This window comes from Pseudophryne corroboree, chromosome 8, assembly GCF_028390025.1.
Source record: "Pseudophryne corroboree isolate aPseCor3 chromosome 8, aPseCor3.hap2, whole genome shotgun sequence".
In the NCBI taxonomy this organism is placed as follows: domain Eukaryota; kingdom Metazoa; phylum Chordata; class Amphibia; order Anura; family Myobatrachidae; genus Pseudophryne; species Pseudophryne corroboree.
This window is the reverse complement of record NC_086451.1, coordinates 344,039,865-344,062,690: the sequence shown is the minus strand read 5'-3', so window position 1 is coordinate 344,062,690 and position 22,826 is coordinate 344,039,865. Positions and strand designations below refer to the sequence as shown.

The window sequence follows — 22,826 nt, the reverse complement described above, 5'->3', positions numbered from 1 at the left end:
CACACAGCGGTGGTCAGAAGGGGCTTCTCCTGTTGTCCAGTCCTCTGTTGCAGTAGAAGAGCTGGAGTCCTGTGATGCTGCTGCTCTTAGTCACTGAGTAGCTTGGAGTGCGCTTGTACATGTGATGATGTCACCGCGCAGTGTGCTGCCAGCCTATCAGTGACTGAGAGTAACTGCATCTTGGGACTCCATCTATTTCACAGGCAGCTGGGAGACCCTGATTGGGTCAATAATGTGACTAGAACAGCGATGGTAAGTATCAGCTCGCAGCCGCCAGCTCAATCCACAGCGTGTTTTGAATCCCGTTATACCTGGTATTTAATAATTATAATCCCAGATATTTTGGGGACTTAAAAACATCTGGCATCCCAGGACTGGATTCCCTAGTGGTGGGCACTCTTTGTAGACAGAGCGATGGCAATTTAATATCTGCCCTGCAGTATTTCATTGTACCATTTCCTCTTCTGAACACACCTTCCCTTACTACTGTCTTATATGGCATCCTGTATTCTCATACACAGTACACCTTGTCTCTTTGTTTTTCAGCACATATGTGTGATTAGTGAGGATGGAAAGCAGAAGTACAAAGCATAGAAGATCCAAGAACCACATTGTTCTGTCCTCAAGGATGGGTGTGGACTGACTGCCGCAATGCTACTAGAATTCATCCACTTCACACATTAGGCTCCTTCCTGCATGAAAGCAATTACTACCTTGTCACTTCTTTCTGCAGCACAACGGTGTAACCTGGCGTGCCCAGTATTTATAGCTAGTACCTTTTTCAATGAACATCTCAAGCAGTCTGCCTCCAACATCTCTGCTGATCCATCGCCCTTGTAAAATGTTAGATTGTACTTGGAATGAACTGCGTGGGATGTTAGTCATTTTACATTTCATGTTCTATACCTGAAGCATCTAATTAGTTTCTGTAGGGGAGCCCCCCTTTGCTTTCAGGAGTCTCCCCTAATGTTGTTGAAGCTTTTAGATGTTCCTAAAATTTAGTAAATCCAAACGTTACATTAGAATCGCTCTGAGGGGGCATTAACCCCCTGTGCGCAATGTTTACTGTTTACTTAGCACTTATATCTTATTTTCTTCTAAAACCTTGCGCCTTTTCTTCACCTTCATTCCCTGAAAGTAAGGTGTTTTGATTGAACATGTGCAAAATTATGATATGGGATAGTTTCATATTTACTATGACTACCTATAACTTTATATGCCATCCCTTTGGTTAAAAAGACGGTGAGGTCGGGGTGGGGGGGTTCAAGCATTTTGCAAATTATAATTTAATAATTTGATGATCTGTTGTATACTTAGAATTGCTCTAATGAAGAGAAAGTGTTGGGGTTTTTTTTCCTTTAAAGTATCCAGGTATATGCTATAAATTGTAGATGTGTTGTCTCAAATTAATCAGAAAGCATAACATGGCCTCTGTAGCCAGTACTAAAAGTTGGATACACCGTTTTCCCCAGGATAAAGTTTAATGAGAGTTTTATTAGCAAATCATCAATTGGCCATATGATTTAGAAATAAAGACATTAGGGTCAGTTGTACCCCTATTAATGGACCTGTCAGATGGGCTAGCCATGCAGCCTGATTTTAAATGCTGAATTTAATTACCCCACACATGGAATTTCAGATCTGGTCATACGATGTCATGTGTATTGCTGATTGTATGCATATGGTTTCTGAAACTGCATGTTAGTATGGCGGTATTCCATAAAAGTGGAGGAAATTAAAAATTATTCTTTTAAGTGTCATGCAGCTGCTATACCAGGTACTATTCAAAAGTCTTTATTTAGGATGTGAAACCATTCTTTGTGTTTCTGTGCCTTATGAAAAAAAGGATTTTTATCATTTTTATATCCTTTAGAAAGGATCAGTTCTTTTTTTTTTTTTTAATTCCGTAAAAATATATTAGAGGGACTAATTATTCTGTATAAGTGCATTTTATTGTAGCGGTAACTATACATACACACACACACTCATACCCCTTTTACACCAAAATCCCGGGTCTGACCCAGGATTTGGAACACGGTTCCAAGCCGGGTCAGACCCAGGACTCCCCCTATTTCACTGCAGTGCCGATCCGGGATATTCCCGGATCGGCACCGTTTACACTGCACCCGGGTGCAGTGTCTTGTGGGCCGGCGCTTAGAGGTGATGTCATCTCCAAGCGCCGGCCCACACTGCAGATCGGGACTCCGGAGCGTCTCGCCGGGGGCAAGCACAGCAGTCTGGAAGCTGCTGTGCTGCCCCCAGCGCTTCCAGGCACCAGACATGGCGCTGCTGTCTGCATAGACAGCATGTGCCATGTCTCCAGCCGCAGCATGGCAACCAGCACGACGCATGCTGTCTGCATAGACAGCGTGCGCCGTGACCCCCAGCCGCCCGCCGGACACTGCGGTACGGGAGGTTTGCCATGCTGTAAATGGGTGCCGGGTCGGCTGACCCGGCTTACCCATTTACACCGCCTCCTTCCCGGGTCTTACCTGTGTCCAACCCTGCGTATGTTCCGGGTTGGATTCCCGGGAAAGTTGCCCCGGGGTGACCCTTTTACACCACCTGCAGTCCCGGGATTTTGCGCGCTCCCGTGCAAAATCCCGGGATATTTCAGGTGCTGTAAAAGGGGTATCACTCACTCACTCACTCACTCACTCACTCACTCACTCACTCACTGCATTAGTACTAGAGGCAGACATTCCAGAAAAAAATGTTAATTCACAGTTCTAGAACAGGTCTTCTTGTTCTTCTCTCCTTCCAGACAGACCGTGCCCCTATTATCCCCTCATGCATGCATATGCGAAGGTTACAGGAATGAGCCGTTGACAACCTGTAACATTGCAGGCCAGGGCATGAGTAGGAGATCCTGCAATGGAGTAAGGATATGTAATACTACATTTTCTTTTTTGTCACCTCTTTATTCCTCCTCTTCTATTGAATATCTCACTGTATGTTCATGTAAGATTAAACTCTGCATTTAGGAATCTCTCAACTTACAGGTCCCAAAGTATGAATTTATTAGATTAATTTCTCCCAATGTCAAAATGAAACAAAGAATGTAACATTGTTGCTGACCTAATATGGTTTCTCTGACGTCCTAAGTGGATGCTGGGGACTCCGTCAGGACCATGGGGAATAGCGGCTCCGCAGGAGACAGGGCACAAAATTAAAAGTTTGACCACTAGGTGGTGTGCACTGGCTCCTCCCCCCATGACCCTCCTCCAAGCCTCAGTTAGGTTTTTGTGCCCGGCCGAGAAGGGTGCAATCTAGGTGGCTCTCCTAAAGAGCTGCTTAGAATAAAAGTGGCACCGTGGGATCTCAATGTAGTTTTGGGATTTCTCAAATCCCATTGGTTTGAGCCACTCAAATCGGTGGATTTGAAATATCTTACATGGAAAGTGACCATGCTACTGGCCCTGGCTTCGGCCAGGAGAGTGTAAGAATTGGCGGCTTTATCATACAAAAGCCCATATCTGATTTTCCATTGGGACAGGGCAGAACTGCGGACGCGTCCTCAGTTTCTCCCTAAGGTGGTATCAGCGTTTCACCTGAACCAACCTATTGTGGTGCCTGCGGCTTCTAGCGACTTGGAGGACTCCAAGTTGTTCGACGTTGTCAGAGCCTTAAAAATATATATATATATTTAAAGGACGGCTGGAGTCAGAAAGGCTGACTCGCTGTTTATACTGTATGCACCCAACAAGCTGGGTGTTCCTGCGTCTAAGCAGACGATTGCTCGTTGGATTTGTAGCACAATTCAACTTGCGCATTCTGTGGCAGGCCTGCCACAGCCAAAATCTGTAAATGCCCACTCCACAAGGAAGGTGGGCTCACCTTGGGCGGCTGCCCGAGGGGTCTCGGCATTACAACGCTGCCGAGCAGCTAAGTGGTCAGGGGAGAACACGTTTGTAAAATTCTACAAATTTGATACCCTGGCTAAGGAGGACCTGGAGTTCTCTCATTCGGTGCTGCAGAGTCATCCGCACTCTCCCGCCCGTTTGGGAGCTTTGGTATAATCCCCATGGTCCTGACGGAGTCCCCAGCATCCACTTAGGACGTCAGAGAAAATAAGAATTTACTTACCGATAATTCTATTTCTCGTAGTCCGTAGTGGATGCTGGGCGCCCATCCCAAGTGCGGATTGTCTGCAATACTTGTACATAGTTATTGTTACAAAAATCGGGTTATTATTGTTGGAAGCCATCTTTTCAGAGGCTCCTCTGTTATCATGCTGTTAACTGGGTTCAGATCTCAAGTTGTACAGTGTGATTGGTGTGGCTGGTATGAGTCTTACCCGGGATTCAAAATCCTTCTTTATTGTGTACGCTCGTCCGGGCACAGTATCCTAACTGAGGCTTGGAGGAGGGTCATGGGGGGAGGAGCCAGTGCACACCACCTAGTGGTCAAACTTTTAATTTTGTGCCCTGTCTCCTGCGGAGCCGCTATTCCCCATGGTCCTAACGGAGTCCCCAGCATCCACTACGGACTACGAGAAATAGAATTATCGGTAAGTAAATTCTTATTTTTCTACAGTGTCAGACTGTGGTAGAAAGGGCCCACAGATCACGTTGCCTATGGGGTCGGGCCAGCATATGGATGTTGTTGTTAACACTTAATTAGTCTCCCCTCTATTATACTGTACATATGCTGTGCACACCGGTTATGATGTAAGGCAGACGCCAGGCTCTGTGGCTATGGTGCTCACCGGGATTTCCTCAGTATTCAGTGAACAGGTTCGGCACTGTTTTATGCACCACTCCTCTTACAGCACTTAAAGTACTCACTTTTATTTTGAAAATAAATGTTAATTTATTCTGCTCTTGTATACACAAATTGATAGGATGATTATTGATGTAGCCCCCAAAATGCGTGCTTGCACTATGTGAAGGTGATTCGTAGACTTCAAAGGCTTGGGAACCCTTACAAATGCTATCCCGTCTTAGGGAACCGTAATATATAAAATGTTTCAATTAATTATTCAAACTTTTTTTTCCACTCTGCCAGTGAATATGGGAAAGAAGTGTACGATTTCCCTTAATAATGATTGTATAACCACTTCATGTTCATAGAAGGAGTAGGTTATCTAGCTTTTGGTCTGTTGCACTCTGATTGCTATTGGTTTAACGTATGTTATATGAATACTGAAGCATTCATTCATAGGGTGAAGCATTTTTAAATGTAAGGTCCATGTAATTAACATATAAATGAAATAACATAAAATTAAACACCATATATTAATATATGGATTTAAGAAACAAGTTTGCGTATTGAAGTTTATCTATGAAATCCATAATTTGATGCAAATATGGTAAACATTGTTTGGGTTTAGTATATGAAGCTAAATTTGAAAGTCTGACTTAGAGGAACCCACCAGGATTTGATCTTCTGTTGGTTAAGTCCATTTGGGTTATCTTTTTAATACATTGCTTCAAATTGTTACTTTGCATTAGATAAACTTTTTTTTATTTTTTTCAATTCTTTTTATACCTACAACAGAATTATTTTTTATGATGTTCAAACAAAAAAAAATCTCCAAAAAACCTCTAAATATTTGAGCATACTCCATAAATGTGGACAATGGTCCTGGTTCAGATTTGTACACAAACCCGATGCATACAGATCTGATGCTTGGGGAACTGCGCATGCGTATGACCCAGTCTGAACTTGTGCAGAAAAGGTCCTGTGTGATCATTCGCAGTACCTCCCTTAGACACAGCATGTTTTAATTTTGGGGGATAGGGTTCTACAAAACTATATAGTGTATTGCAGACTCATGCAGGAGGTATCTATTTCCTACAGATGCCCCCTGCTCCATTTGTAGTTTAGTTGTATGGAAAGTGGCTGTGCAATACCGTCCAAATGTGAACAAATCCCTACAAATCTGAATTAGGCTCTATGTCAAAATTATGGTGGTAAAATATTAAATGAGCCAGGGTCTGATGGAGGAATACCACAGAATATTTTCTGAAGGGTATATTTCTGCAGTATGGAGTGCCAAGAGCTACATGGATGAGCATGATTTGTAATCATAGAACATGAGTGTAACTTTTATCTTCGTATTTCTTTTCTATTATTTCAATACTAGAACATATAAGTGCTAGTCCCGTGACTTATCCCTTATGTGGGTATGCTAGTTCTTGTCTACATGCAGAAAAGGAGTAAAGGAATTTTTTATTCTTCAACTTGTACACTGTGTTCAAATATAGAATATATGATAAACCATAGAGAGTCCTTCTTCTTTTTTCTTTCTTTTTTTGTGTGAAATTTATTTTTATATATTTTTTTTTTTTCTTAACTTATGCTTCTCAAACAAAGGGGCAGGGACACTGCTCATTTTTAGTGTGGTTAATGCATGACCAGATTGCCTCGTTTAACCCTTAAGTCATTAAAATAGTCAAAGTTATGCAAAAATTTTCACGAATTAAAAACAAAAAATGAAGACCAGAGTTTAAAATTTCTGAATACTATAAGGATTGTGTTTTGGCTTTTATGTTTGACATTAAATAAATTTGTTAGAAAAGATGGATTTTTGTGAGGAACACTTGCTAGAAAATGCAATCCTCTTACAGATTTGAAAATATTTTCTTAATATTTGGAATATTCTGTTTAAAAAGCAGTTGATTGTTTAATTTATGTAATATTGCCATTCATGACAATAAATCATAATAAACTCATGCTGAATGTGTGGTTGTGTGTCAGGTTGCCAGGAGAAAATAGAAAGGATGATTTGTCTGGAGGTGAAAATTACGCCTACAGTTTGTGTACAGTGCACTTATAAATACAACCTTCTTTAAATAGCAGATATCTGTTTTAATTTATGTTGGGGGAATAAAGTGTGTGTGTATGTGATATATTTTCTCAAAGTTCTGGGAGAACATTCTCTCTCTGGTCAAACCTGGTTGTAGAGTCCAGTACATAGTGTTCAAGCCTGGGACTTCCTTAGTATTCCCAGTGGTTATGGACTATAGTGGGAGTGGATGAGGTTGGCCATCCAGGCTCCAGACTCTGGCTCCATCCACCTATCCACAGTTCCAGTTCTGAGCCAGATTATTTATGGTTTTCTATTAGACTGCAGGCACACTTTGAGGCCTTTCAGAAAAGCACATTGAGTACAGAAAAGCATAAGGCAGCGCCGGACTTGAGAACGGGTCTCTGGTGTTCTGTATGTGACATTTGTTAAGTCCTTAGGCGATGCACCACCAATGTTGAGCATAAAGTAATAACTGCGATTGACTGGCCCACAAATGTGGTGACCTGCACTACCTACCAGTAGGTGTGTCTTTACTCTAAGGGTCCCGGTCTTGTGATGCGGTCTCAGGTAAAGTATTGTTACCTCTTAGCACGTGCCCTTCTGTTACTTCTGCAATCTCTGGAACACTCAATACTAACTAACAGGTCTTCATTTGCAGTATGCAGCTGAAGTTTGAAGTCCGTAGAGGTTCATACTCTGTGCATATAAAGATGATGTCCTCTATCTAACTTCACCAGAGGACCAGATTTGCCCAAAAGTCATGCTGGGATTGTGGACTTCTCTATTACTTATAAAGAGGTGAGCATAGCTTGGGGCAAATCTGATCCCCATTGCTGTCCCTGTGGTCTGGTGGGAGAACTTCCCTCAAAACCACAGGTAGTTGTGTTGTAGCATGAATATGTGTTTGTTCCGGTGTCATGGAGGTGTCCCTCTTTAGAAAATGATTTGTGGCTTCTAATCACTGTTCGCAACATATCGTTTGTACAAAGCCAATAGTCCTCTTTCCATTCTATGTCTTATATAGTTTTCAATATGCTTGTTGTGTCACCTGTGTAAGATGTGTTTTAACATATGGCTGTAAAAATGGGCTATAGGTTGGATTTTAGGGAATTATGTTTTTTTTCCTGGTGGTTTTGTGATATTTTTGTGCACCTTAAGTAGGTAGTAAAAATAGTTACAATGTGGTATTTGTTGTCTTAGACATTTCTTTTTTGGAAGTATGCCTGTTCCTCATGAAGTCGTCTGAGTGTTTTCTAGTGATCATCAGATGGGTAATTTATTATTGTTTTATAGGTCTTATCCCATAGGATTCTCAGTGATTCATCTATATAGTCCTGTTTGTTAATAATGACTATACCGCACACTTGTCAGCAGGTTTAATTACATTTTATTTTATTATTATTTTTATTGTTTTTGAGATCATGTAATGCCTTATTTTCTGCTTGGTAATGTTCACCAAACATTGGTTATGTTTAGTAATACATGACATAGATAACCTACCTTACCTTGAATGTGTCCACCAGGTGGCCTTTTAGGTGGTAGGGATAGAATTGTGATTTTGGGTTTCAGATCAGCGTGAACTTTTGTCATCTGGCTTTATATTGTACATGTTGCTTGTTGGTATGGTATTTCACTAGTATACATTTTTTTTATTTTTTATAAACACATTTTTATTGAATGGATCACATACGATGCAGCATACAAAACTCAGAGGAATACATTGCTTATAGTGAAGCTGTAAGAAAACAAGTGAAACAGCAACAAAAGTGATCCAGTTTTTGTATAAGATATAAGAGCAGGAATAAATTCTCAAGGTGTGGCCAGCCGTCAAATAAAGTAGAATATAGTGAAAAGAGGTGAGGGAGGCAGAGAGAGAGAGAGAGAGAGAAAAAGGAATGGGGACAGAAGAAAAAATGCAAGTAGAGGGGGAGGGGGTGACCTCCAGGTTGGAAGTCTATAAACATGCAATGTAAAGGGTCATGTGACAAACTGGGAAGGAGTGTGTTAAGAAGTTAGCCAGGGGAACCAAACTTTATTAAATGATTTGGACGAGTAGTGACATATTATGGCGTTCATATATTCCATTTTGTAAATGTACCATATACGGGAAACAATGACCTACATGGGGGAAGGCGCTAGGTTGTTTTTCCAATCGGTAGCTATTTGACAGATCAGAGCCAAAACTATATGTCGAAACCTGCCTCAGCACAATTGTATTTTCTGAAATCGGGAATACCAGGACCACTCCCTCTAGAAGGATGCTGAAGTAGTTTGTCTTAATACGTGGGTGTTTGTGATTCCGTATGAAGTGAGAAGTCTGAAGTCGCAAGGATTTAAAAACAGGGAGGGATATATATTGAGAGGGTTTGGAACAGGTATAGGAGCCCAGGCAGGATGCTCCTCATAACTGAGTGTATTCTGCCTATCCAAGAAATGTGGTAATTGGACCACTCAAGCATATTGGATTTAATGCCATCTAAAAGGCGGGGAAAGTTTGCCTGGAACAACTGATGGTGATAGTGAGTTAAGAAAATATCAAGGTACTTTATTTTCTTTTTATGACAATTACACGGTAGTAGAGTCTTCAGATTGTTTGTTTTGAGCACAGCAGGCATGTAAAAGTCGAGAACCTCTGTTTTGTCAACGTTAATTTTATAGCCTGAGCTTTGACAATAAATATGTATTTCAGACAGAAGAGGCTGGGAGATATGGCTGGATCAGTAAGAGATTAAGACATTGGTGTGTAACTTTTTCATCCACTAGGGGTCACTGGAGTACTTTTGGGATATGGTTGGGGCATTTTATTTAAATTAGTAACTCTCCACCCCCTCCATACTCCCAAAGGTACCTCAGCATTTTTCTGTGCCTCAGTCGGGAAGGTGCAAGTGGACGATGTTCCACAGTTTTCTTCTATTTTTAACAGATTTTAAATTTTTCCCCTCAATCCCTTCCCAGCTTATTAAGAAGCTTGGGTCCGGGATTGTTGGTGCTGCTGACTGCAGCTGGTGGCTTGTCGGTGCTCATGAGAGGGGCCCCGCCATAGACCACAATCGGCAGAGCTGATTGCAGCCTGAAGCTGCACAAGGGAGCTGGACAGAGCTTAGAAGAGAAGCCCCGTCATAGCCTCCTCTACTACCAGGTAATGAGCGGTGAGGCAGCTCACACTTCCGCCGCTCACTTGTTATTGTATTGCTGGGGGTGAGGGGCGGTCAGCTCGCGCTGCTGCCCGCTATGTGGGGACTGTATGTTTTATTATAATTTACATGCCTCCCTGCTGCCCTTACCAGCCGCGGCCTGCACAGCAGCCGCAGCTGGGCGCCAAGCCGCCGCCACTTTCCAGCCGCCGCTCCCCAGTCTCCGGCTCCACATACCGCCGCCGCTTCCCCCCTCCCTCCCGTGGTTAGCTTCTGCTAGCCGCTACCCTCCAGAGCCGCGAACGGCGGCTCCTGCGGCTCTGTTGTCAGAAGGGGGAGAGGGAGAAGGCTGACCGCGGCCAGCTCTTACTGCTGCCGTGGTCCGACACTGAAGGGGGAGATCGCGGGGAGAGGGGGGAGGAATGCCCGCATAGACACAGCGGGAGGCCCCATAACGAAGCTCTCCGGCTATTAAGCCTGTGTAAGGGGGTCTCAATTACTTTAAGTCTGCTGGGCACCATAAGGCTCTTAAGCCTATGTTGCAGGTGGCTATGTATGTGTGTATATATATGTATGTGTGTGTATATGTATGTGTGTATAGATATATGGTATGTATATGTATGTACAGTGTGTGTGTGTGTGTGTATATATATATATATATATATATATATATAAAAGCTAATATTGTACAGTATTATCTTGCAATAGACAAGCACATGGCAGGATGCCATTTTAACCTTACTTCCTGGTTCTTGCAGGAAGTTTGCTGCTGTCCTACAACACTCGACCACCAGAGGAGCAGGGGTGTTAGTAGGAATTATTTTATTTTTTTGTACAGCACAGGTTTCACTGTTGTAGTTTGTCCCACGTGCACTGCACTTCGGACTTGTACACACTTTACTTAAGTTTTTACTGAGTCGTGGGACCTGTCTGTCTTTGTCTACTTGTCTGTCTGTGTACATAATGAGAAAGGCAAATGCAAAATCAAAAAAGCAGCTTAGCTGCAATGTCTGTGAGTGTGTGTTATCTGATGGAAATACCACATGCTCAGTATGTCTTGCAAATACGGCTGCAAATACGAACCCTTATCCTGATTCTCCTTGGGCGATGCTGGCGGATGTAATAACAGGTTTACAATCAGAATTGGCCGCTGCACGAAAGGAGCATGAGGCAGCTAGATCTGAGGCTAGGGCAATACCTCCTGAGGTGCCAGAAGGAAGGTCCAAGTCTAGCTCAATTCCGAAAAATAGTTATCATTTGTCTTATAACTTGCCAGTTTCAGCTATGTTGCATTCTGACGATTCAATGCCAGACCTCATATCGCAGGAGGAACATGAGGAGGGGGAATTGGGCCAGGAGTCAGATAGTGAGGTTACTGATAGCCCGGCCATTGATAATCTCATCAAGGCAGTATGTGAGGTTCTAAAGTTTATGGAGACTGAAGAACCTCTGTCAAATGATGAAATGTTATTTGCTAAATGACAGAGGACTCCGGTGTTTTTTCCTTATTCAGAATCTTTTAATAAGCAGTTAACCAATGCATGGAAGAATCCAGATAAACGGTTTTCTATACCTCGGCGGTTTCTGTATAGCTACCCGTTCCCAGAGTCTATGACGTCTAAATGGGAAAATCCACTGTCTGTGGATTCTTCGGTGTCAAAACTTTCTAAAAAGTTAACCATTCCGGTACCAGCTGCTACAACGCTTAAGGACCCGTCAGAGCATAAGCTAGAAGCTATGCTAAAGTCAATGTATACAGCAGTAGAAGTGCTGCTTAGACCTGCTTTGGTGGGAGTTTGGGTGAATAAGGCTGTAATTGCATGGGTAACAGCTCAAGTCGGCCCTACAAGAAGACCATCTCATACTTCTTGCTGATCGCATCTTTGAATCTGCTGAGTATCTATGTACGGCTTCTATGGACGTCGGCAAGGTTAGTTCTCGTCTTTCAGCTTCACTAGTTGCGGCACGACGTGCACTTTGGCTGCATTCTTGGCAGGCAGAGGCAGAGTCCAAATGAGGAACAGAAGCGTTGCCTTACGCTGGCGAGATGTTTGGTCCTGAATTGGACAAATGGATTTCTCAGGCCACTGGGGGAAAGTCTGTTTTCCTACCATTGCCTACACAGGTTCCTAAACGTAAATACTCTGGACCAGCGTTCAAATCCTTTAGACCCCGGTCCTTTCTAAGCCGTGCTAGAGGAACAACCACACACAGTAGACGTGGTAGAGGACGTGGTTTTCAACAAACCACTAACCGTCATCAGAACACCAAGACCGTCGACAAGCCAGTGGCATGACGGGCTTCCAGCCCATCTAGGATCTTCAGTTGTGGGAGCATGCCTTCAGACGTTTCACTTGGCATGGTTTCAGACATCCACAGATGGGTGGATCCGCAAGTTAGTGTTCAACGGTTACAAAATAGAGTTTGATTGTCTTTCACCAATGCGATTTTTCAAGACAGGTCTGTCAGTGTCAGATGACAAAAAGGCGGTTCTGCAGACCGCAATTCAGTCTCTCGTAGATTCAGCAGTTTTGATTCCGGTACCAGTTCAACAACAAGGCCATGGTTATTATTCCACTCTTTTTGTAGAACCAAAGCCGGATGGCTCTGTCAGACCGATATTGAACCTAAAGGGGCTCAATCAGTAAGTCACTTACTACAGATTCAAGATGGAATCCCTGCGGTCAGTGATTGCAGGTTTAAAGCCACAGGAATTCATGATTTCGCTGGATCTCAAGGATGCATACTTACAAATTGCAATTTGGCCACCGCATCAGGCGTACTTAAGGTCTGCAGTACAACAAAACCATTATCAATTTTAAGCGCTACTGTTTGGCCTCGGGTATTCACAAAGGTGATGTCTGTGATGATAGCTCATCTCAGATCCCCGGGAGTGATAATAGTTCCGTACTTAGACGATCTGCTCATCAAAGCTCCGTCTCAACAGACACTCCTTCAACGTGCCTTACTAACGTACAATGTACTCGTTCAGCACGGTTGGATTGTCAACTTCAAGAAATCAAGCCTGATTCCATCTCAAAGAATTAAATTCCTAGGAATTATTCTTGATATGGGGGATCAACGAATTTACCTGCCAGAACAGAAAGCACAACGTATCTGTCAGCTGGTACAGTTAGTGCTCAAACCACGAACATAGTTAACATAGTAACTAAGGTTGAAAAAAGACAATTGTCCATCAAGTTCATCCTATTTGTAGTCTCCTATGCAGTCCTATTATATGACTAGTTATTTTTATGTTAGGACTAGTTATATTAACTATAATGCGTGACTACGCACTATAACCCTGAACATCTTTATCCAATAGGAATTTATCTAACCCATTAAAGGTGTTGACTGAGTCCGCTGTTACTACTCTCTCAGGCAGGGAACTCCAAACACATATTGTCCTTACTGTGAAAAAACCTTTTCGCCTCAATGTGCGGAAACTCCTCTCCTCTAACCTAAGCGAGTGACCACGTGTCCTCTGTGCTGATCTTATAGAAAACAAGCTCTGTGTATTGACCCCTTATATATTTGTAGAGGTTGATCATGTCCCCTCTTAGTTTCCTCTTTTCCAATGTAAACATTCCTAGCCTTGCAAGCCTTTCCTCGTATTCCAGCGTCTCCATGCCCTTGATTAGTTTGTTCGCCCGCCTCTGAACCTTTTCTAGCTCCATGATATACTTTTTGTAATATGGTGCCCAAAATTGCACACAGTATTCAAGATGTGGCCTCACTAGTGATTTATATAATGAGAGTATAATACTCTCGTCCCTTGCATCAATTCCCCGTTTTATGCATGCTAATATCTTATTTGCCTTTTTTGCTGCACTCCTACTTTGGATACTGCTGCTTAATTTATCTATGTGAACCCCTAAGTCTTTTTACAGTACAGAATCCCCTAATATTACCCCATTTAGTATGTAGGTGTTATTTTTGGTCTTGCCCCCACCGTGCATTACCTTACACTTGTCTGTGTTGAATTTCATTCTCCATTTTGCCGCCCATGGTTCCAGTTTGTGCATTTGTGCATTCGACTGTTAGAAAAGATGGTGGCGTCTTTCGAAGCACTCCAGTTCGGAAGATTTCACTCTCGTCCTTTTCAACTGGATGTTCTCGCATAGTGGTCAGGTTCTCATCTACAAATTCATCAGATGGTGCGGTTGTCTCCAAGGGCCAGAGTATCACTACTGCAAGTACAAAATCTCACCGCAGGAAAAAGGGTCGGAGTCTGGAATTGGATAATTCTGACGACGGACGCAAGTCTCAGAGGTTGGGGAGCAGTAGTCCAAAATTGTCAGCTTCAGGGTTTCTGGTCAGACCGAGAAAGATTACGTTCAATAAATGTCCTGGAACTCAGGGCGATTTACAACGTGCTGCGACAGGCAGTGCATATGCTTCTGTCTCAGACTGTCCAGGTCTAGTCAGACAATGCGATGGCAGTCTCATACATCAACAAACAATGAGGAACTCGAAGTCGCATGGCAATGTGGGAAGTTGCTCGAATACTAAATTGGGCCGAGCATCACCAGGTGATATTGTTGGCAGTCTTCATTCCAGGAGTGGACAACTGGGAGGCGGATTATCTCAGCCATCAGGACTTTCATCCAGGAGAATGGGCATAGAATCCAGAAGTGTTCCAGACGTTGGTCCATCGGTGGGGTTACCCACAGGTGGATCTAACGGCATCTCCCCAAAATCATCAAACACCCCAGTATGTGTCCAGAACAAGAGATCTAAAGGCAGTGGCAGTGGATGCTCTTACAATCACGTGGCCATACAGCCTCGTGTATCTGTTTCCACCATTTCCACTACTTCCTCGGTTGCTAAAGCGGATCAAAGGAGAGTCCACGACAGTCATACTTGTGGCACCTCATTGGCCTCGGAGAGCGTGGTTCTCGGATCTCCGCGGGCTACTCGCAGACTATCCTTGGCCGCTTCCGCTACGTCTGGACCTGCTGCAACAGGGACCGTTCCTTTACCCCGATTTAGCGCGGCTGCGTTTGATGGGGTGGCTGTTCAAACCACCCTTTTAAGACGAGGGCATTCCAGAATCGGTTATACCAACCATGTTGAGTGCTAGAAAGCCAGTTATGGCAGCTCATTATCACAGGATTTGGCGTGCCTATATAGGGTGGTGTGAAGCGCGGAAGTTTCCGACATCACCTTTCAAGTTATCCCGTCTTTAGCTAGTTTTACAGACTGGGTTAGATGGAGGACTACGTTTATCTACACTAAAGGTGCAGGTCTCTGCCCTGTCAATTTACTTTCAAAAGCATTTGGCCCTTTTGTCAACAGTACACACTTTCCTACAAGGTGTCCTCAGAGTAAACCTCCATTTATACCACCTACAGCTCCATGGGACTTGAATCTGGTTTTAGATTTTTTTACAGTCTTCACTTTTTGAACCCTTACAACAAGTGGATGTTAAGTTTCTCACTTGGAAAACAGTTTTTCTGCTAGCCTTAGCTTCAGCAAGGCAGGTTTCAGAATTGGGTGCCTTGTCATGCAAGCCACCGTATTTGGTGTTTCATGATGATAGAGCGGAACTTCGGTCGAATCCAGCTTTCCTACCAAAGGTAGTATCATCTTTTCACATCAATCAACCAATCGTAGTTCCTGTGTTATCAGAAGGTTCAGGAACTCCAGCTACTTTGGATGTGGTACGCCCGCTTCACGTTTATGTGGCCCGAACATCAACAGTACGTAACACGGATACATTGTTTGTTCTCTATGATGCAGTCAAAATGGGTTGGCCAGCTTCCAAGCAGACCTTATCCAGATGGATTAAATTGACGATACGTCAGGCTTACCTTCATGCTAGGCTACAACCACCTACATCAGTTTCAGCTCATTCCACACGTTCTGTGGGAACGTCATGGGCAGCAGGTCGTGGAGCTTCTACGACGCAACTTTGCCATGCGGCTACATGGTCATCAGTGCACACGTTTGTGCGCTTTTACAAGTTTGATACGTTTGCGGCATCAGAATCTAGCTTTGGTCATCTAGTGTTACCGGTACCAAACAGCTCTCCCGCCCAAGGGGGAAATTTTGGTACGTCCCAAGAGTACTCCAGTGAACCCTAGTGGATGAAAAAGAAAATAGGAATTTGGTACTTACCAGATAAATCCTTTTCTTTGAGTCCACAGGGGCCACTAGACGTCCGCCCAAGGCAGTTTTTACTTGTCTTGTGGTAAGTTCAGTGGATCTTATGGTAACACATTCTCACCAACTTGTTCAAATGTTAAGGTGATATCTATTACTATGCCAACTGTTTAGTTGTTTGTTACGTTATGTGTCAACTTTATTGTTGTCCATTATGTTATAATGTTAAATGTAATTCTCTATTGTGCAATCCTCTCTATCGCTTCTGTTCGGCTCAGTAAAAACACTAAGGTACCTTTGGGAGTATGGAGGGGGTGGAGAGTTACTAATGTAAATGTGCCTATCCCTGCTAATGCCCTGTCCATATCCCAAGAGTACTCTAGTGCCCCCTGTGGACTCAGAGAAGAGGATTTATCTGGTAAGTACTAAAATCCTATTTTATGTTCAGATGGGGCTGTACGTATCCCGTGGACAGCTTTATTACAGCAAATCTATACCGCCAGAGGCTCCATAACAAGCGCAAATATTTAAGGCGATTCAGGTCAACTGTCTGGTACCACTGGCAATCCCAAAACTAGTAGAGGTGACACCATTGACTGAGACCTGCGCTGATGGGGATTGGTAAGGTGCCTGAATACCATTCAAGAATATGCCAGAAAACCCATTTTATCAACAACAGCAAAAGCAAAGACCCAAGAGATTTGGTCAAAGGCCTTCTCCACGTCAAGTGCCAAAACCAGAGAGGGGAGTTTTCGTATGAGTAGAATGAATCAGGTCAATAGCCCTTTATCTGATGCTTGAGGTCCTGGTATAAACCCGACATGGTCAGGGTGAATCAGATAACGTAGCAAAGGGGCTAAGTGGTTAGCTAAGATTTTCGCATAAATCTTCAAATTCACATTCAATAGAGAAATTGGCCTATAGTTGGAACATCTAGTTGGATCTCTATGAGCCCTCCGGATTACCACAATATACGCCAGGGTCGTCTCAGGCGTAAAATTATCACCTTCCAGGATGTCAAGTATAATTTTTCTTATAAACCTATGTAAATCCAAATACTTCTCATGTTTAGTCCTTTAGTGCGAATTTCAATCCTTTATTAAGTAATGTGATGTGGTCCTTTTTTAATTGTGTACTGCTGAGGCTGAAGATCCATGTTGTATCTATCTCCCTGTTCCTTTTTCCTCCTCTACATCCACTCCTCGTTCCTCCAGTTTTTTGCAGCTAAGAACATTATGGGCAATACCCAACCAATCGAAATGCATCTACAGACGTGCACTCATGGACACCAGAGGAGTAGAGCGTCTCATTTCCATGGAGACAGAAGACCTCCTCCCACTCCTTAGATGTAATCGGGAGCACAGGATAAAGGGCTGACTGTCTAGTAGATCCACACTCATTCCCTGAGGAAGGCTGAAAGGTTTTGCATGTTGTAGATGATCCACCTTTTATACACTGCTCAAAAAAATAAAGGGAACACTTAAACAACACAATGTAACTCCAAGTCAATCACACTTCTATGAAATCAAACTGTCCACTTAGGAAGCAACATGGATTTGCAATCAATTTCACATGCTGTTGTGCAAATGGAATAAACAACAGGTGCAAATTATAGGCAATTAGCAAGACACCCCCAATAAAGGAGTTGTTCTGCAGGTGGTGACCACAGACCACTTCTCAGCTCCTATGCTTTCTGACTGATGTTTTGGTCACTTTTGAAAGCTGGCGGTGCTTTCACTCTAGTGGTAGCATGAGACGGAGTCTACAACCCACACAAGTGGCTCAGGTAGTGCAGCTCATCCAGGATGGCACATCAATGTGAGCTGTGGCAAGAAGGTTTGCTGCGTCTGTCAGCGTAGTGTCCAGAGCATGGAGACGCTACCAGGAGACAGGTCAGTACATCAGGAGAAGTGGAGGAGGGCAACAACCCAGCAGCAGGACCGCTGCCTCCGCCTTTGTGCAAGGAGGAACAGGAGGAGCACTGCCAGAGCCCTGCAAAATGACCTCCAGCAAGCCACAAATGTGCATGTCTACTCAAATGATCAGAAACAGACTCCATGAGGGTGGTATGAGGGCCCGACGTCCACAGGTGGGGGTTGTGCTTACAGCCCAACACCGTGCAGGACGTTTGGCATTTGCCAGAGAACACCAAGATTGGCAAATTCGCCACTAGCGCCCTGTGCTCTTCACAGATGAAAGCAGGTTCTCACTGAGCACATGTGAGAGTCTGGAGACGCCAAGTAGAACGTTCTTCTGCCTGCAACATCCTCCAGCATGACCAGTTTGGCAGTGGGTCAGTAATGGTGTGGGGTGGCATTTCTTTGGGGGGCCGCACAGCCCTCCATGTGCTTGCCAGAGGTAGCCTGACTGCCATTAGGTACCGAGATGAGATCCTCAGACCCCTTGTGAGACCATACGCTGGTGCGGTTGGCCCTGGGTTCCTCCTAATGCAAGACAATGCTAGACCTCATGTGGCTGGAGTGTGTCAGCAGTTCCTGCAAGACGAAGGCATTGATGCTATGGACTGGCCCGCCTGTTCCCCAGACCTGAATCCAATTGAGCACATCTGGGACATCATGTCTCGCTCCATATACCAACGCCACGTTGCACCACAGATTGTCCAGGAGTTGGCGGATGCTTTAGTCCAGGTCTGGGATGAGATCCCTCAGGAGACCATCCGCCACCTCAGCAGGAGCATGCCCAGGCGTTGTAGGGAGGTCATACAGGCACGTGGAGGCCACACACACTACTGAGCCTCATTTTGACTTGTTTTAAGGACATTACATCAAAGTTGGATCAGCCTGTAGTGTGTTTTTCCACTTTAATTTTGAGTGTGACTCCAAATCCAGACCTCCATGGGTTAATAAATTTGATTTCCATTGATAATTTTTGTGTGATTTTGTTGTCAGCACATTCAACTATGTAAAGAACAAAGTATTTAATAAGAATGTTTAATTCATTCAGATCTAGGATGTGTTATTTTAGTGTTCCCTTTATTTCTCTGACGTCCTAGTGGATGCTGGGAACTCCGTAAGGACCATGGGGAATAGCGGGCTCCGAAGGAGGCTGGGCACTCTAGAAAGATTTATGACTACCTGGTGTGCACTGGCTCCTCCCACTATGACCCTCCTCCAAGCCTCAGTTAGATTTTGTGCCCGGCCGAGGTTGGATGCACACTAGGGGCTCTCCTGAGCCCTTAGAAAGAAAGTATAGATTTAGGTTTTTTATTTTCAGTGAGACCTGCTGGCAACAGGCTCACTGCAGCGAGGGACTAAGGGGAGAAGAAGCGAACTCGCCTGCTTGCAGCCGGATTGGGCTTCTTAGGCTACTGGACACCATTCGCTCCAGAGGGATCGACCGCAGGCCCAGTCCTTGGTGTTCGGTCCCGGAGCCGCGCCGCCGTCCCCCTTACAGAGCCAGAAGAAGTCCGGAAAAACGGCGGCAGAAGACATCAGTCTTCACCAAGGTAGCGCACAGCACTGCAGCTGTGCGCCATTGCTCCTCATACACACTTCATACTCCGGTCACTGAGGGTGCAGGGCGCTGGGGGGGGGCGCCCTGAGAAGCAATAATAACACCTTGGCTGGCAAAAATTCCACAATATATAGTCCCAGAGGCTATATATGTGGAAAATACCCCTGCCTAAAAAAGGAACAAAGCGGGAGAATAGTCCGCGGAAAAGGGGCGGAGCTATCTCTCACAGCACACTGGCGCCATTTCTCCTTCACAGATCCGCTGGAAGGAAGCTCCCTGGCTCTCCCCTGCAGTCTACACTACAGAACAGGGAAAAAAACAGAGAGGGGGGGGCACTAAATTTAGGCGCAGTATATAATATAGAAAAAGCAGCTATAGGGGACATAACTCAGTCCCTGCATTATATAGCGCTCTGGTGTGTGCTGGCATACTCTCACTCTGTCCCCCCAAAGGGCTTTTGTGGGTCCTGTCCTCATTCGGAGCATTCCTTGTGTGTGTGCGGTGTGTCGGTACGGCTGTGTCGACATGTTTGATGAGGATAATGATGTGGAGGCGGAGCAGATGCCTTTAGAAGGGATGTCACCCCCTGCGGGGCAGACACCTGAGTGGATGAGCTTATGGAAAGTAATGAGTGCACGTATAGACTCCTTACATAAGAAAATTGACGACATGCCAAATGTGGGACAGCCGACTTCTCAGCTCGTGCCTGCCCAGGCGTCGCATGGGTCGTCAGGGGCTCTAAAACGCCCGCTACCGCAAGCAGACCCAGATGTCGACACTGATACTGACACCAGTGTCGACGACGATGAGTATAACCTGATGCCCACTAAGGCCATTCACTGCATGATTGAGGCAATGGAAGAGGTGTTACACATTTCTGATATAACTACAGGTACCACTAAAAAGGGTATTATGTTTGGAGAGAAAAAACTACCCGTAGTTTTTTCCCCCATTAGATGAATTAAATGAAGTGTGTGAAGAAGCGTGGGCTTTCCCTGATAAAAAATTGGTAATTCCTAAGAAGGTACTAATGGCGTTCCCTTTCCCGCCAGAGGATAGGTCACGTTGGGAAACACCCCCCAGGGTGGATAAAGCGCTCACACGTTTGTCTAAAAAGGTGGCACTACCGTCTCCGGATACGGCCGCCCTCAAGGAACCTGCTGATAGAAAGCAGGAGGCGATCCTGAAGTTTGTATATACACACTCAGGCATTATACTTAGGCCAGCTATTGCGTCAGCTTGGATGTGCAGTGCTGCCGCTGCGTGGTCAGATAAACTGTCAGAAAATATTGACACATTAGACAGAGACACGATCCTGTTAACTATAGACCATATAAAAGACTCAGTCTTATATATGAGAGATGCACAGAGGGAAATCTGCCGACTGGCATCTAAAGTAAGTGCATTGTCCATTTCTGCTAGGAGAGGCTTATGGACTCGCCAGTGGACAGGAGATGCAGATTCTAAAAAGCACATGGAAGTGTTGCCATATAAGGGTGAGGAATTATTTGGGGATGGTCTCTCGGACCTAGTTTCCACAGCAACGTCTGGGAAGTCAGCATTTTTACCCCATGTCCCCTCACAGCCTAAGAAGGCGCCGTTTTATCAGGTTCAGTCCTTTCGGACCCAGAAAAACAGGCGTGGAAAAGGCGGGTCCTTTCTGTCCAGAGGCAGAGGTAGGGGAAAAAGGCTGCAACAAACAGCAGGTTCCCAGGAGCAAAAGTCCTCCCCCGCTTCTTCTTCCAAGTCCGCCGCATGACGGTGGGGCTCCACAGGCGGAGCCAGGTACGGTGGGGGGTCGCCTCAAGAATTTCAGCGATCAGTGGGCTCGCTCACAGGTGGATCCCTGGATCCTGCAAATAGTATCTCAGGGGTACAAACTGGAATTCGAGGCGTCCCCACCCCACCGGTTCCTAAAATCTGCCTTGCCGATTGCTCCCTCAGACAGGGAGGCGGTGCTAGCGGCAATTCACAAACTGTATTCCCAGCAGGTGATAATCAAGGTACCCCTACTTCAACAAGGCCGGGGTTATTATTCCACACTATTTGTGGTACCGAAACCGGACGGTTCGGTGAGACCCATTTTAAATTTAAAATCCTTGAACTCGTACATAAAAAAATTCAAGTTCAAGATGGAATCACTCAGGGCGGTTATTGCAAGCCTGGACGAGGGGGATTACATGGTATCCCTGGACATCAAGGATGCTTACTTGCATGTCCCCATTTACCATCCTCACCAGGAGTACCTCAGATTTGTGGTACAGGATTGCCATTACCAATTCCAGACGCTGCCGTTTGGCCTGTCCACGGCACCGAGGGTATTTACCAAGGTTATGGCGGAAATGATGATACTCCTTCGAAAAAAGGGAGTTTTAATTATCCCGTAATTGGACGATCTCCTAATAAAAGCGAGGTCCAAGGAACAGTTGTTGGTGGGAGTAGCACTATCTCAGGAGGTGCTGCACCAGCACGGCTGGATTCTGAATATCCCAAAGTCACAGCTGGTTCCGACGACACGGCTACTGTTCCTGGGTATGATTCTGGATACAGTCCAGAAGAAAGTGTTTCTCCCGGAGGAGAAAGCCAGGGAGTTGTCATCTCTAGTCAGAGACCTCCTGAAACCAAAACAGGTATCAGTGCATCGCTGCACACGGGTCCTGGGAAAGATGGTGGCTTCTTACGAAGCAATTCCCTTCGGCAGGTTCCATGCCAGAATCTTTCAGTGGGACCTGTTGGACCAGTGGTCCGGATCGCATCTTCAGATGCATCGCTTAATAACCCTGTCTCCAAGAACCAGGGTGTCTCTACTGTGGTGGCTGCAGAGTGCCCATCTTCTAGAGGGCCGCAGGTTCAGCATACAGGACTGGGTCCTGGTGACCACGGATGCCAGCCTTCGAGGCTGGGGGGCAGTCATACAGGGAAGAAACTTCCAAGGACTATGGTCGAGTCAGGAGACTTCCCTTCACATAAATATTCTGGAACTAAGGGCCATCTACAATGCCCTAAGTCAAGCAAGATCCCTGCTCCTACATCAGCTGGTGCTGATCCAGTCAGACAACATCACGGCAGTCGCCCATGTAAATCGACAGGGCGGCACAAGAAGCAGGATGGCGATGGCAGAAGCCACAAGAATTCTCCGATGGGCGGAGAATCATGTACTAGCACTGTCAGCAGTGTTCATTCCGGGAGTGGACAACTGGGAAGCAGACTTCCTCAGCAGACACGACCTCCACCCGGGAGAGTGGGGACTTCACTCAGAAGTCTTCCAGATGCTGGTAAACCGTTGGGAAAAACCACAGGTGGACATGATGGCGTCCCGTCTCAACAAAAAGTTAAAAAGATATTGCGCCAGGTCAAGG

General features: G+C 44.9%; 1 protein-coding gene across 2 annotated transcripts in view; it reads left to right on the top strand.

The window, feature by feature from the left end:
* HPRT1 (hypoxanthine phosphoribosyltransferase 1) overlaps window positions 1–6,678 on the top strand; it is a 180,002-nt gene extending 173,324 nt beyond the window's left edge. For both annotated transcript variants that reach the window (XM_063937471.1, XM_063937470.1), the window contains exon 9: window positions 547–6,678. In XM_063937471.1, coding sequence (XP_063793541.1) covers window positions 547–594 — 48 coding nt within the window. In that variant the 3' untranslated portion in view covers window positions 595–6,678. The remainder of the gene's footprint in view (window positions 1–546) is intronic.
* Window positions 6,679–22,826: the final 16,148 nt, after the last annotated feature.